Source organism: Salvelinus fontinalis, chromosome 6 (assembly GCF_029448725.1).
Source record: "Salvelinus fontinalis isolate EN_2023a chromosome 6, ASM2944872v1, whole genome shotgun sequence".
Lineage (NCBI taxonomy): Eukaryota > Metazoa > Chordata > Actinopteri > Salmoniformes > Salmonidae > Salvelinus > Salvelinus fontinalis.
The window spans coordinates 53,249,717-53,265,177 of NC_074670.1; the positions used below are offsets into that span (position 1 = coordinate 53,249,717).

Genomic DNA, 15,461 nt, shown 5'->3' on the forward strand with positions numbered 1-15,461 from the left:
TGCCAATCCCCTCACAAACCTCATCAAGAAAAACTTGCCAAACCAGGTAGAGTGGAACGACGAGACGGAAGAGGCCTTTCAATCGCTAAAAGATGGCCTGTGTTCTGATCCCGTCCTACAGGCTCCGGACTTCTCACAAGAGTTCATTGTGCAGGTCGACGCCTCGGATACAGGGCTCGGGGCCGTACTAGCTCAGGGTAAAGGCGAAGCAGAGAAGCCGATTCTCTTCATAAGTAGGAAGCTCAGTGATCGGGAACAGAGGTATGCTACCGTAGAGAAAGAGGCCTTAGCCATTAAGTGGGCCCTCGATTATCTCCGGTACTACCTACTGGGTCGGAGGTTTGCTTTAGTTACGGACCATGCGCCCCTCACGTGGATGGCTGGTAAGAGGAACAATAACAACAGAATAGCCAGATGGTTTTTGTCTTTACAGCCGTTCTCTTTCCATGTCATCCACAGGGCCGGATCGAGGAACGGGAATGCAGAAGCGCTGTCCCGACGCGACCAAGACGGTGCGTCTGGCGCCCGACCCTCCGGTTCGGTCCAAAGGGGGAAGGTATGTGGAAGGACCACCAGAGGGCAGGCTGGGCTCACGGATGGTAGCCCAACAAGGCATGGGAGACAAGTGAACCAGAGGCAATTAAGCACAGCTGACACTACTAATGAGATATTCTCCTTCCCCTATAAGAGAGAGTATGGAACCAGCAAGAAGGGGAACGATCTCTGGAAGATGGCCACCGAGACAGAGGAGCTATCTAGGAAGAACCATTAAGACGGTGACAATGTCGTGACTTTTTGTTGTAATTTAAAGACAATCATATTGTGTTCCTGTTTTGCTCTGGAGAAGAAGATATATGTTTTGTTCCTTTGGAGAGTTTCATTGATTCTGTTGGAGTGTTTGTGTTGTCCAAATGCCCTCAATATAGAACTTTGTTCAATCAAGAAAACCTACTCCTGACTCGTTTGTTCCACCTTCCCGCTTTAGAGTGACGCCCAATTACTTGGTCCGCTCACAATAGATATATATATATATATATTCAGCTTTATTTAACCAGGTAGGCCAGTTGAGAACAAGTTCTCTGCGACCTATAACTGCGACCTATAAGCAATCATTTCTGATGAAAAACAAAAAATCATTAGGAAGTGGATCTTCCAGCAAGACAATTACCCCAATTTCTAATCAAAATCCACAAAGAAATGGCTAACCATAAAATCAACATTTTACAATGGCCAAGTCTCCGGACTTGAACCCCATTGAAAACCTGTGGATGGAATTGAAGAGGGCAGTACATGAGCGCAGATGAAGGATTTCAAAGATCTGGAAAGATTCTGTATGGAGGAATGATCTAAGATCCCTCCCAACGTGATCTCCAATCTCATAATTTGTTGGGGTGTGTTGTTACCCTCACAAGGATAGAGTGCTGAAGTAATCATTTTGACCCTTATCTTTTTTCGATTTTTCTCTGAGCAATTGTATTAGTATAAAATAATATAATTTTCTATTTGATTATGGACCCCACTGTATATCAGTACGAATCTGGTTGGACATTACAGGACATTAGCATTCTGCTGTGAATAAAAGAGAGAGAGAGAGCGAGAGAGAGAGAGAGAGAGAGAGAGAGAGAGAAGGAAAAATAGCCAGAGAGGAAAGAGAGACCGAGTATATTCACACCTACTGATATACTAGTCGCTGCAGTTTATTAACACTGTATTGAGAGCCAGAAAATCAGAAAGAGAGAGAGGTGTTAAGACAAACAGGACAGACAGAAGTGCACACTGACTTAATAGAGAGAGAGAAAGCAGGACACAGTGACCACAGCGAACCCAGAGGGCTACAGGTATCACACAAGGTAAGGGCTGCACCTCTCCTACCACTCAACTCACACGTTTTTATCAACATCAAAGATTCACTGCATGTGTACGTGGAAGTGTTGGTCTCTGTATGTCCTGGACTCCATGTATGTGTGTTGAACTGTGAACTGTATTGATTGTTACTATTTCTGTTAACTCTTATATCTGAATGACTGCATTTACTTTGAGATTAAATAGGCCATTAAGGTGATTGGGATCAGGGTAAGAATTCAATTTAATTTGAGTAGAGTCCCAACTATGCAAATCTGTTTGCTAGGGCTTGACTTGAGACTATAATGTGTGTGTGTGTGTGTGTGTGTGTGTGTGTGTGTGTGTGTGTGTGTGTGTGTGTGTGTGTGTGTGTGTGTGTGTGTGTGTGTGTGTGTGTGTGTGTGTGTGTGTGTGTGTGTGTGTGTGTGTGAGTGTGTGTGTTTGTGTGTGTGTCTGTCTGTCTATGTATGTGTGTATTTGCACACACGTATACATGTGTGTACTTATGCATGTTTGTGTGTGTATGTATCTGTGTACCCATGGTTTCCAGAGCAGATGCAGCTGTCCTGGCTGTTGGACTGTGCCGATGTCACTAGCTCTATTTCTGGAACCTGTGTTGTTCAAAGGGTCAGATAAAGTGACTTGGAATCCTAGTGAAGGCAGGAGGGGGGCAGGGGGGCACTCACTAACCACACACCAGAGAGCACTGACAGAGAGATATAAGAAAGACAGAGAGAGAGAGAAAGAGAGAAAAAGAGAGGGAGAGAGAGAGAGCAAGAGAGATTTCTGCCTAGAACTTTGAGGCTACACTGATTGATGGAATGGGCGTTGAATGAACATAGATATTGAATAATCAGGAGCAATTCAATAACCTTGGAAAGGAAGAGTCTGATTTGACTTTTTGCTTCAGAAGAAGTTGGACAAACAGACAAAGGAAGTCCATCAAACCATGGACGATGTATCACTCCACCAGGAGGATTCTGGGAACGATGCAACAGCCAACCAGATAGAGGACAACAACAACAACCAGGTGTGTGTGTTGATGAAGGAAACACACCCAAAAACCGATACAGACAACACCAAGACAATAGGCATACAGAGACAAACCTCAACCACCTACAGACAAACAAATACACACTATATTTCAAGAAACAAAAACACATATACATGAGCCATGTAGTTTTACCATGAGGTGGCAGAGTTGTATTTGCGATGTGGTCCAATGTAGTATTTGGAGCGAAGATAGTGGGAGGGGTTGGTGGTGGTCATGGCTGGGCAACACCTGTTCCTGTGTCAAATTCTGGCACAGGAATGTTGCTGCCTTTCTCTCTCTCTCTCAACACGCACGCACGCACGCACGCACGCACGCACGCACGCACGCACACACACACACACACACACACACACACACACGCAACACACACACACACGTGTCCATCCTATTTCCACTGATGAGTCACTACCCTGAAACATGACCAGGAGTGACACCTGGGACAGTTCCTCAAGTGTACTTACCTAACATAAATCCAACATACTGTATTATCTGCAACGTTATATATCTTAAAAGTAAGTTGAATATTTGCATTACATAAAAACAACATAAACATGTAATATGTTTCAATTGTAACTTATTAAAGTCATGAAACATTATGATAGACATGTGTGTAATATTACAGCCATAAACAACTCTGTACAGCCGGGGGCATGTGTTCTGAGCACCAAAGTAACTATGGGGATTCCCTGGAGTGAAGCAGACTAATTTCCTATTTAAGTACTTAACTATGTATACTGTCACTCTCAGACAGAGAGAGAAGCTCCAGTCCAGGAGTGTGGCCCCCCGAAGAGAGAGCACCTGACGGAGAACACAGCGGAAGGTCATAGGGTCAAGTCAGGGGCTAATAGGGCGAAAACTCCAGAACAGGCAACAGGGGCTAGCATTGAAAACATAGAGGAGTCTCAGCCAGTAACCGACACCAATGAGGTTAATGGTGAAGAGGCTTGTAAGGGTGAGGAAGGGCCGTGTCATGGTGCAGACACCGGAGAAACAGAAGACCACAAATTGGTGAACGGAGAGGGGGAGAGAGAGATGGAGGAGCACAAGAATAGAAAGGGGCAAGAGGTGGTCAAGAAAGGAGAGATTGAGAAAGAGAAAGAGGAGCTGAAAGAGGACAAAGAGAAGGGGGGAGAAAATAATGCCAGGAAAGAGGGGAAGGGGGGGAAAATAGAAAAGAGAAAAGGAGATGAAGAGAATAGGAAAGACAGAAAAATAAAGGCAGGGAAGGGAGAGGCAGGGAAGGAAGTGGCAGGGAAAGGAGATGCAGGGAAGGGAGAGGAAGGGAAGGGAGAGGGAGGAGAGGCAGAGGAAGGGAAGGCACCAGACAACAAGAGCAAAGCAGTAAAAGAAAAGGAAGGGGCAGGAGGAGGAAAGGTTAAAGAGAAGAGCAAAGAGGTGGAGAAGCAAGGGAAGACCAAAAGAAAGAGTGGCTTGAATCCCACCGCCTCTACCCCATCCTCTGCAGCCCCCTCTGTGGTCCGACCCCGGAACTCTGCCCGCTCTGCCAGGATGTCCAGAAAAAATGACATCATAGCAAAGTTCCAGCAAAATGCACCTGAGTAAGTTCTGACATGTATAATGTGTTCCAATGTGTATAATTAAATCTATAATCTGTATTAATATAACAACATTTTAATGGGGAGAGTTGTATTTGTCTTTTGATTTATTTTAAGGACACCGGTTGTCCCCAACTTCAAACTTCAGAGATCATCTATGGCTGTGGCAAGTGGGGCATCAATCAAACAGAAAGTGCTTTCATGGTGTGCCAACAAAACACGCAACTATGAGGTGAGGGGATGGTCATGCACAAGAGACATAAGAGGTGACATCTGGGGAACCATAACCCTGCTTGCCACCCTCTCTTTCCCAGGGTGTTTCCATAGAGAACTTCTCATCTTCATGGTGTGATGGGCTGGCGTTTTGTGCACTCATCCATCGCTTCTTCCCAGATGCTTTTGACTTCTCAGCCCTGAACGCATCTGAGAAAGAGAAGAACTTCACCCTGGCCTTCAACACAGCAGAGTACGAAGCTGTATGTGTGTGTGTGTGTGTTTGTGTCTGAGTGTGTGTGTGTTGTAAAGTAATCGTCCTCTCTCTCTGTCTCTCTCTGTCTCTCTCTCTCAGAACCATGGCTGACTGCTACCCCCTGTTGGAGGTTGGTGATATGCTCCTGATGGGGAACAGACCAGATCCTATGTGTGTGTTCACCTATGTCCAGGCCCTCTGTCATCACCTCTCCAAAATAGAGAAGGAGAAGAAGGACAAGGAAGAAAAGGAGAAGAAGGACACAGCAGAGGAAAAGAAGAGTGAAAAGATGACCAACGGAGAGGTAGAAACCACTACAGAGAAGAAAGAGGAGGAGAGTGTGGGAGGGGAGAACAAAGGAAAAGATGGGAAAGAGAAAGAAACCGAGGAGAGCTCAGCGGTGGAGGGAGAGAAAGAGAAAGAGAGAGAGGAAAGAGAAGTTGAAGCGCAGGCTTATTAAGCTAATGCTAAAGATACATTGAAAAGACCAAAGGAGAGAGATTCAGAGAGATTAAGAAAGACTTAAGCTACATCATGAAGTAGAGTCTTACAGTGTTCAACACGAGTGTGTGTGTAGCGTATATGAGCATAATTTCTTAAAGAGTGACACATTACTACTGTGTATTGAAAAGCTGGCTTTGTGAAGGTTTGGAATTATGCCCAGATTCCAACAATGTGTGTCAATTGTAACCTGTTGTGATATTTTAAACATTATTTAACATGCTGTGTTTTGGAACTTTGTGCAGAGGAACATTAAACGTCAATGTGTATTATAATGTATTCTTTTGATTTATTCTTCAGACAGACCACCCATGTATATGTCACGCCCTGGCCTTAGTATTCTTTGTTTTCTTTATTATTTTAGTTAGGTCAGGGTGTGACATGGGGAATGTTTGTGTTTTGTTGGTTTTGGGTGTTTTTTATGGTAAAGGGGTTGTTGGGTATAGTATATGGGTTTGTGTGGAGTACATGTGTCTAGTGTTGTCTATGTATGTTTAGTTGTCTAGGAGAGTCTATGGTTACCTGAATGAGTTCCCAATTAGAGACAGCTGATTTCGGTTGTCTCTGATTGGGAGCCTTATTTAGGGTAGCCATAGGCTCTCATTGGTTGTGGGTAATTGTCTATGTCAGAACGTTTGTAGCCAGTGTGTGCACATCGTTATTTAGCTTCACGATCATTTGTTGTTTTGTTAGTTTGTATTAAGTGTTTCGTGTTTATTTTTCGTCATCTTTATAATAAAAGAAGATGGCTTATTTTCCAAGTGCTGCGTTTTGGTCCGTCAATCCGCCACATGATCGTGACAGAATTACCCACCATCGGACCAAGCAGCGGAAAACAAAGCAACAGCAGCAATGTCAAGACTCCTGGACGTGGGAGGAAATTCTAGAGGGGAGAGGACCCTGGTCACAGCCAGGGGAATATCACTGCCCCAAGGCAGAGATGGAGGCAGCACGGCGACACGGGAGGAAGCCCAAGAGACAGCACAATTTTTTTTTTGGAGGGGGGCACTTGGAGCAGTCGGCGAAGTTGAGGGGTGAGTCTGAGTGTGTCGAGGAGTTATTGGACAGATTGGAGGAGAGTGAACGAAGGGGAGATTATGAGACATTCGAAGAGTTGTTGACGAAATTGGAGGAGAGTGAAGAGAGAGAGCTGTTGGTTTGGCAGAGTATGCAATGCATTCTCCCTGAGGAGCGTATTAGCTGTCCGATGCCACCTGTGTCAGTTCCTCGTACTCAGCCTGAAACTTGTGTTAAAGTTCCGGAAGATTTGATGCCGGCTATACACACCAGGTCTCCAGTACACCTTCACAACCCGGTGTGTCCTGTTCCTACTTTTTGCACTCATCCTGAGATGCATGTCCCCAGCCCTGTACCACTAGTTCCGGCACCAAGCACTAGGTCTAAGGTGCGTCTCCAGAGCCCTTTACGCACTGTTCCTGCTCCCCGCACTAGCTTTGAGGTGCGTGTTTCCAGCCCATTACCACCAGTGCCTACACCACGCATCAAGCTTCCTGGGTGTCTCCAGAGCCCTGTTGTTCCTCCACGTACTAGCCCTGTGGTGCGTGTCTCCAGCACATTACCACCAGTGCCTACACCACGCACCAAGCCCTCTGTTTGTCTCCAGAGTCCTGTACGCACTGTTCCTTCTCCCCGTACTCGCCCTGATGTGCGGGTCCTCAGCCCGGTACCACCAGTACCGGTACCACGCACAAGGCCTATAGTACGCCTTGAGAGTTCAGTGTGCCCTGTTGTTGCTCCCCGCACTAGCCTTGAGATGCGTGTCCCTAGCCCGGTACCACCAGTTCCGGCACCACGCACTAGGCCTAATGTGCGTCTCCAGGGTCCAGTATGCCTTGTTCCTTCTCCCCGCACTAGCCCTGAGATGCGTGTCCCCAGCCCGGTGCTACCAGTCCCGGCACCACGTACCAGGCCTACAGTGCGCCTCAGCCGGCAGGAGTCTGCCGTCTGCACAGCGATGACTGAACTGCCCGTCTCCCCAGCGCCATCTGAGCCATCCGTCTCCCCAGCGCCATCTGAGCCATCCGTCTCCCCAGCGCCATCTGAGCCATCCGTCTGCAATGAGCCTGCAAAGCCGCCCGTCTGCCATGAGCCTGCAAAGCCGCCCGTCTGCCATGAGCCCACTGAGCCGTCCGCCAGACAGGAGCCGCTAGAGCCGCCAGCCAGACAGGAGCCGCTAGAGCCGTCCGTCAGACAGGATCTGCCAGAGCCGTCAACCAGACAGGATCTGCCAGAGCCGCCAACCAGACAGGATCTGCCAGAGCCGCCAACCAGACAGGATCTGCCAGAGCCGCCAATCAGACAGGAGCAGCCAGATCAGTCAGCCAGCCATGAGCAGCCAGATCCGTCAGCCAGCCATGAGCAGCCAGATCCGTCAGCCAGCCATGAGCAGCCAGATCCGTCAGCCAGCCATGAGCAGCCAGATCCGTCAGCTAGCCATGAGCAGCCAGATCCGTCAGCTAGCCATGAGCAGCCAGATCCGTCAGCTAGCCATGAGCAGCCAGATCCGTCAGCTAGCCATGAGCAGCCAGATCCGTCAGCTAGCCATGAGCAGCCAGATCCGTCAGCTAGCCATGAGCAGCCAGATCCGTCAGCTAGCCATGAGCAGCCAGATCCGTCAGCCAGCCATGAGCAGCCAGATACGTCAGCTAGCCATGAGCAGCCAGATCCGTCAGCTAGCCATGAGCAGCCAGATCCGTCAGCTAGCCATGAGCAGCCAGATCCGTCAGCTAGCCATGAGCAGCCAGATCCGTCAGCTAGCCATGAGCAGCCAGATCCGTCAGCCAGCCATGAGCAGCCAGATCCGTCAGCCAGCCATGAGCAGCCAGATCCGTCAGCTAGCCATGAGCAGCCAGATCCGTCAGCTAGCCATGAGCAGCCAGATCCGTCAGCTAGCCATGAGCAGCCAGATCCGTCAGCTAGCCATGAGCAGCCAGATCCGTCAGCTAGCCATGAGCAGCCAGATCCGTCAGCTAGCCATGAGCAGCCAGATCCGTCAGCTAGCCATGAGCAGCCAGATCCGTCAGCCAGCCATGAGCAGCCAGATCCGTCAGCTAGCCATGAGCAGCCAGATCCGTCAGCTAGCCATGAGCAGCCAGATCCGTCAGCTAGCCATGAGCAGCCAGATCCGTCAGCTAGCCATGAGCAGCCAGATCCGTCAGCTAGCCATGAGCAGCCAGATCCGTCAGCCAGCCATGAGCAGCCAGATCCGTCAGCCAGCCATGAGCAGCCAGATCCGTCAGCCAGCCATGAGCAGCCAGATCCGTCAGCCAGCCATGAGCAGCCAGATCCGTCAGCCAGCCATGAGCAGCCAGATCCGTTAGCCAGCCATGAGCAGCCAGATCCGTTAGCCAGCCATGAGCAGCCAGATCTGTCAGCCAGCCATGGGCCGTCCCTCAGTCCGGAGCTGCAGTCCCTCAGTCCGGAGCTGCCATTCCTCAGTCCGGAGCTGCCATTCCTCAGTCCGGAGCTGCCCCTTACCCTGGTGCTGCCCCTTACCCTGGTGCTGCCCCTTACCCTGGTGCTGCCCCTGACCCTGGTACTGCCCCTGACCCTGGTACTGCCCCTGACCCTGGTACTGCCCCTGACCCTGGTACTGCCCCTGACCCTGGTACTGCCCCTTAGTCCGGAGCTGCCCCTTAGTCCGGAACTGCCCCTTAATGCAATGGGGTTAATGTGGAGGGGGGTCATTTGGAGGAAGCCTAGGAGGTGGTTAGGGACTGTGGTGACGTGGGGACCACAACCAGAGCCGGAGCCGCCACCGTGGATGGAAGCCCACCCAGACCCTCTCCTAGACTGTGTAATGGTGCGCCCGGAGTTCGCACCTTAAGGGGGGGGTTATGTCACGCCCTGGCCTTAGTATTCTTTGTTTTCTTTATTATTTTAGTTAGGTCAGGGTGTGACATGGGGAATGTTTGTGTTTTGTTGGTTTTGGGTGTTTTTTATGGTAAAGGGGTTGTTGGGTATAGTATATGGGTTTGTGTGGAGTACATGTGTCTAGTGTTGTCTATGTATGTTTAGTTGTCTAGGAGAGTCTATGGTTACCTGAATGAGTTCCCAATTAGAGACAGCTGATTTCGGTTGTCTCTGATTGGGAGCCTTATTTAGGGTAGCCATAGGCTCTCATTGGTTGTGGGTAATTGTCTATGTCAGAACGTTTGTAGCCAGTGTGTGCACATCGTTATTTAGCTTCACGATCATTTGTTGTTTTGTTAGTTTGTATTAAGTGTTTCGTGTTTATTTTTCGTCATCTTTATAATAAAAGAAGATGGCTTATTTTCCAAGTGCTGCGTTTTGGTCCGTCAATCCGCCACATGATCGTGACAGTATACTACCATTCAAAAGTTTGGGGTCACTTACAAATGTCCTTGTTTTTGAAAGAAATGCACATTTTTTGTCCATTAAAATAACATCAAATTGATCAGAAATACAGTGTAGACATTGTTAATGTTGCCAGTTGAGGACTTGTGAGGCATCTGTTTCTCAAACTAGACACTCTAATGTACCTGTCCTCGTTCTCAGTTGTGCACCAGGGCCTCTCACTCCTCTTTCTATTCTGGTTAGAGGCAGTTTGCGCTGTTCTGTGAAGGGAGTAGTAAACAGCGTTGTACGAGATCTTCAGTTTCTTAGCAATTTCTCACATGGAATAGCCTTCAACTGGCAGCACAGAACTAGTGCTTCTAGTTCTGACCATGCAGTAATATCTAACAAGTAATCTAACCTAACAATTTCACAACAACTACCTTATACACACAAGTGTAAAGGAATGAATACGAATATGTACATACAAATATATGAATGAGTGCTGGTCGAACGGCATAGGCAAGATGCAGTAGATGGTATAGCGTACAGTATAAACATATGAGATGAGTCATGTAGGGTATGTAAACATGATATAAAGTGGCATCGTTTAAAGTGGCTAGTGATACATTTATTACATTAATTTTTCCATTATTAAAGTGGCTAGAGTTGAGTCAGTATGTTGGCAGCAGCCACTCAATGTTAGTGTTGGCTGTTTAACAGTCTGATGGCCTTGAGATAGAAGCTGTTTTTCAGTCTCTCGGTTCCCGCTTTGATGCACCTGTACTGACCTCGCCTCTGGATGATAGCGGGGTGAACAGGCAGTGGCTCGGGTGGTTGTTGTCCTTGATTATATTTTTGGCCTTCCTGTGACATCGGGTGGTGTAGGTGTCCTTTAGGGCAGGTAGTTTGCACCCGGTGATGCGTTGTGCAGACCTCACTACCCTCTGGAGAGCCTTACGGTTATGGGCGGAGCAGCTGCCGTACCAGGCGGTGATACAACCCGACACGATGCTCTCAATTGTGCATCTCGATCCCCTTGACTGAAATTGAACAAGCATGACCTTCCCCCATTTTCCTCCATGTAACCATCCTGTAAAGTTCGATCCATCCCTAATATGGTGACAACGATGTGGACTGTGTAGAGGTTAGCAGTTATGGTATGAAGTTTTAGCTTGGATAGTTTTTTTTCCCGAAAGGGTCACAGACAGCTGTTGTGTTGTGCACTGAAGTCCACAAGCAAAGAGAAAAGGTGAGAGGAGGAGAGCACGTAGATGCGAGAAGGAATCAAGTCTGTTGCAAACATTTCTTAAACAGAAGCAAATGTAACAAAATGTGGATGGACCAAGCTCAATTTGTCCAATAGAAACTCTCGTTCATTTTTGCAACTGTGTGGACTAATGATTACACCCCAGATAAGCTAGATGCAGGCAAGAGTCTGCAAGGCTCCAATTTGTCTCTCGACCTGTAGGCTTTTTTAGGCTAGGTTGTAGCAACCTCATGATGCATATAGAGCAACTTCGATTATCATGTAATAGCCTAGACCTATCGATGTTACATTGAGATGGGTGAATGGAATATGAATGAGTTATCCAATATGCTGGGATGGGAATATGTTGGCTCAAGCTCCCGTTTAGTGTCTCTGTGGTGCCTGGGGTTGACCAACGGAAGCAGCACGAGTTACTGTCTTGCTCAAGGGGATTGAACCCATCGTTGATGATATCCTGATTGTAGGCTGCGGTGACACTGACGAAGAACCAGAACTCGACCACGATGTGAAGCTCCTGGCACTCCAGTCACATTGGAGGTGACGCATGCTCCCGCCAAGCATGCAAAACATTATACTGGCCAAACATGCAGGCAGAAATTAAAGACTTTGTCAGCAGCTGTACCACATGCGACGAGCACGCGCATGAACAGCAAAATGAAACCATGATGTTGCAAGAATTACCCACAAGGCCCTAGCAGATCGTCAGCATGGTTATTCAGTCACAGACAAAAGTACGATCTTCTCATCATTGATCACTACTCTGACTTTTGGGAGATTGAACTGCTCCCTGACTTGTCTGCAGAGACAGTCATAAAGCGCTGCAAGGCGCAGTTCGCAAGCCAAGGTCAGCCTGACAAGGTCATCACGGACAATGGCACACAACTCAATGCACAGTTCAAGCGTTTCGACTCAGAATGGGAGTTGGACCACATGACCTCCTTTCCAAAGCTGGCCCCCCAATGGGGCAAATGGCAAGGCAGAGTCAGCTGTCAAGGTTGTAAAAAGAACTGTTACGCAAGGCCTTGCATAACGGACACGACCCCTGGAAAGCCATCTTACAGTGGAGGAACACACCCCGAAAACATGGACAGCAGCGCAACGCCTTCTGTCCAGACGTCTTCTACGACTGGACTGCTTGAGACATACCAGAGCTGGAGGTGGGTGAGACAATAAGGATGAAACCCACTGCCGGGCGACCACACTGGTTTTTGGAGAAATCTACAGAAAGTCACACCATGTTCTTACCTGGTGGATGTCGGTGGCTCTCTCTAACCGGGTGGATCTGTAAGTAGCAGAGCAGACAACAAACCAGAACAACACGCCATACACTCACTCGGAAGAGCCGGATCACAGTCCAGGCCTAAGGGCAAGGGGCGCAAATACTGAAAATGTGACTTGAGCAGGAGTGAAGACTGAAGACTCACATCATACAGCGAGTCCTATTGTTTTTTAAGTAATATTTTGGCACAGAAAATATAAAAATATATAAAAACGTTGAGGTTATTAGCATAGCTCCTTTTACACCCCTGGCTTATCCCTACTAGCTAACCACTAGCAGCCTTGAAATACACAACTTATTAGCAGTTCAGCACATCAGAATTTCTCGTACTGTTACACGAAATCAAGATAAACCTTTACCATCATAGTAGACATTGAACGTCTATAAGGGTCTTCCTATAAATAATTGGGCCAATGTTTGACATTGGGATCAAAACTCCAAAATGGTTTGAAAGCAAAATTAAAAAGATTTTTATGCAGTTCCACATGTGTACTAGACTAGGGGAATAAAAGGGAATATATGCAAATTGGCCCATAACTCCACCTATACAACAACATAGGTTTAGGACTATTTATCCTTTAAGCAGGGTTCATAAAGACATTGGGACTATACATCCTTTAAGCAGGGTTCATAAAGACATTGGCAAGTCAAATTCAAGGACTTTCAGGGACTATTTCAAGCACTTAATTGTAATTTTGAAGAAACACAATATAATACAATTGTATAATTTCTATAATTGTACATATAGGACCTACTATAGAACCCCTCTCCCCCCCAAAATATGCAAAAAGTGTAAAAGAAAAAGTAGGCCATTAACATTTTAAGAATAATGCATTTTTTAGGCCTTGATATAAAAATTATTATTACATTCTAAAATATGTGAGAATAATGTGGGCATTGCCTGACTAAATACATTGGATGCATGCAATTTTTCTGTAGCCTTTGTGGCCAACGAAGGCACAGATAATTAACCCATGAATAGCGGTAGCATTAATCTCACCATCGTTGCTTTTATAATGAGAAAGTGACTAAAATCCAGGTTCCTTTTTTAATGGTAGGATTTATATGGAAAGCCAAGTGAAGCCAACATTAAATGGATACTTATGTAAATAAGGTATTTTACATTTTTATTTATAAATTTGCAAACATTTCTAAAAACCTGTTTATGCTTTGTCATTATGGGGTATTGTGTGTAGATTGCTGAGGGTTATTTTTTATTTAACCCATTTTAGAATAAGGCTAGAACGTAACAAAATGTGGAAAAAGTCAAGGGGTCTGAATACTTTTCGAAGGCACTGTGGTATATGCTTGTGTGTCAGATATTACCTACGCTACCATCGACGACTGTCGGTGAGCAGACAAGAGGTGAGGCTGGAGGTGAGGTCTTTGCCAGAGCCCATGGACATTAAATGCATCTAAGAGGCAGAAAATAAGCAACAAATAATGTCAGTTTATATACATTATGTTTCACAATTGGGTTTTCAAATGTATCAAAGTAATGAAGTGGGTTACCTTCTATATTTGTACCAATGATGAGCCTGTGAAAGCTGTTGCCACTGACAGGTGAAGGTTGCTGACCGGATACTCGCCAACATGTGGCTGACTGATCCATTCATAGGATGGATCAGTCAGCTCACAGCGAAGGACGGCCCCCTTCCTGAAGGTCTTCTCTATGCTGCATGTTCGGCTGCAAACTGGACATCTCTTGAACAACTGCAGCAGGCAATCTTATGAGGTGGTATTGACTGGGAGGGCCTGTGACAGGGTGATATGATAGACAGCCAAGTGGTAAATTGCATTTTGTTCTAAAGAAAGGACCAAGCTTCTTTTTTTTTAACATCTACTGGCTGTATCTGGTTTGCTGGGGAATTAGCCTACTATTTTATCAAGCCGGGTATATTTTTATAAAATGTTTCACATTTCACAGAACATAATGTGCCTGTTGATGTTGATGAAGCCATATGTGTCACCAGGGCAGTAACTAGGGTCACTATCAGAGACTTTGTGTTCTTTTCATAAGAATCGCGCTTGACTCTGGCAACAATAGAGGTGTCACAAGGGTACTTGTTTTGCATGGCACACTTATTCTGAGGTCTTGCCTGACAAGCTGTGAAAATAGCAAGTGAACAGTGAATTAAATAATTTTGGGAGGTTGCTAAACCATTGCAATCACATTGCTGGACATGTTATGATACCCACCTTTGCTCCTTCGGGTAGGTCCCGGCATCCGTTCATGACCAAAGCATCCGTCTGGCACCCAACTGTGCAGTAACAGAAAAACAGGGTCAATGGTTGTCATCATCCCTCAATTATAAACATAATGTAGCTCGAGAAATAACCTAATCTCGTTTGTAAGCTAAATCTATGCTTTACAGACTGACTGCCTCCAGATTTGATTAGATTCAGGCCGGTGACGTAGTTACACTATGCAACTAACTGTGATGTGTTTTGATATGGCCCTGGGTTGGTTTGAGTTTGTTGCTGCTAGTTAGTACACTGTTGTAGTCAGACATGAGTTAGCTAGTACCAACATAGCTGCATCCAATATTTATTTGTGCCCTAGACATGGGTGGCACCTTGGAGGCTAATGTGACTGTTTCGTCTAAATTACACAAATTTAGTGGCATGGAAATACGATGATAGGTGTCGCTTTTTTCCCCCGGTGAATTTATCCCTGTGTTTCCTGTCTCTCTGTGTCAGTTCGTCTTGTCTTGTCAAGTCAACCAGCGTGTTTTTCCCGTGCTCCTGCTTTTTCTTATCTCTCTTTTGCTCGTCCTCCCGGTTTTGACCCTTGCCTGCCCTGACTCTGAACCCGCCTGCCTCCTCTGTACCTCCTACTCTGTATCTCCTGGACTGTGACCTTGATATGATCTTCTTGCCTGTCCACAACCATTCTCTTGCCTGCCCCTTGGATACTAATAAATATCAAGAGACTCGAACCATCTGCCTCCTCTGTCTGCATCTGGGTCTCGCCCTCTGCCCTTATATACAGACAGCTGTCAGCGGGGCTTTCCATGGTACCGTTACGTCCTCGCTCTAGTCTTCTCATAAAACTAGTGAATATCCTTCTCTCTATAAGACTATGGATACCTTTTAATGCGTTTCTCGCCTGAATTACATTTTTTATAATTTATTAATTGACTTACGGAAATTCAGAAGACATGTCCCTCAGA

At 46.6% G+C, this 15,461-nt stretch overlaps 1 protein-coding gene across 1 annotated transcript; it reads left to right on the forward strand.

The window, feature by feature from the left end:
• Positions 1–1,681: 1,681 nt before the first annotated feature.
• LOC129856726 (smoothelin-like protein 1) lies at positions 1,682–5,674 on the forward strand. The gene is made up of 6 exons (XM_055924454.1): positions 1,682–1,850; positions 2,756–2,872; positions 3,644–4,455; positions 4,570–4,684; positions 4,767–4,918; positions 5,021–5,674. The coding sequence occupies exons 2-6, from the start codon at positions 2,792–2,794 to the stop codon at positions 5,379–5,381; spliced, it is 1,521 nt and encodes a 506-aa protein (XP_055780429.1). The 5' UTR covers positions 1,682–1,850; positions 2,756–2,791; the 3' UTR covers positions 5,382–5,674.
• Positions 5,675–15,461: the final 9,787 nt, after the last annotated feature.

Bases quoted from the DNA above. Each gene is read 5' to 3' on its own strand.
- LOC129856726 (XM_055924454.1), top strand. From the start codon at position 2,792: ATGGACGATGTATCACTCCACCAGGAGGATTCTGGGAACGATGCAACA. The intron at 2,873-3,643 runs GTGTGTGTGTTG...TGTCACTCTCAG, and splicing joins AGGACAACAACAACAACCAG to ACAGAGAGAGAAGCTCCAGT. The intron at 4,919-5,020 runs GTACGAAGCTGT...TCTCTCTCTCAG, and splicing joins CTGGCCTTCAACACAGCAGA to AACCATGGCTGACTGCTACC.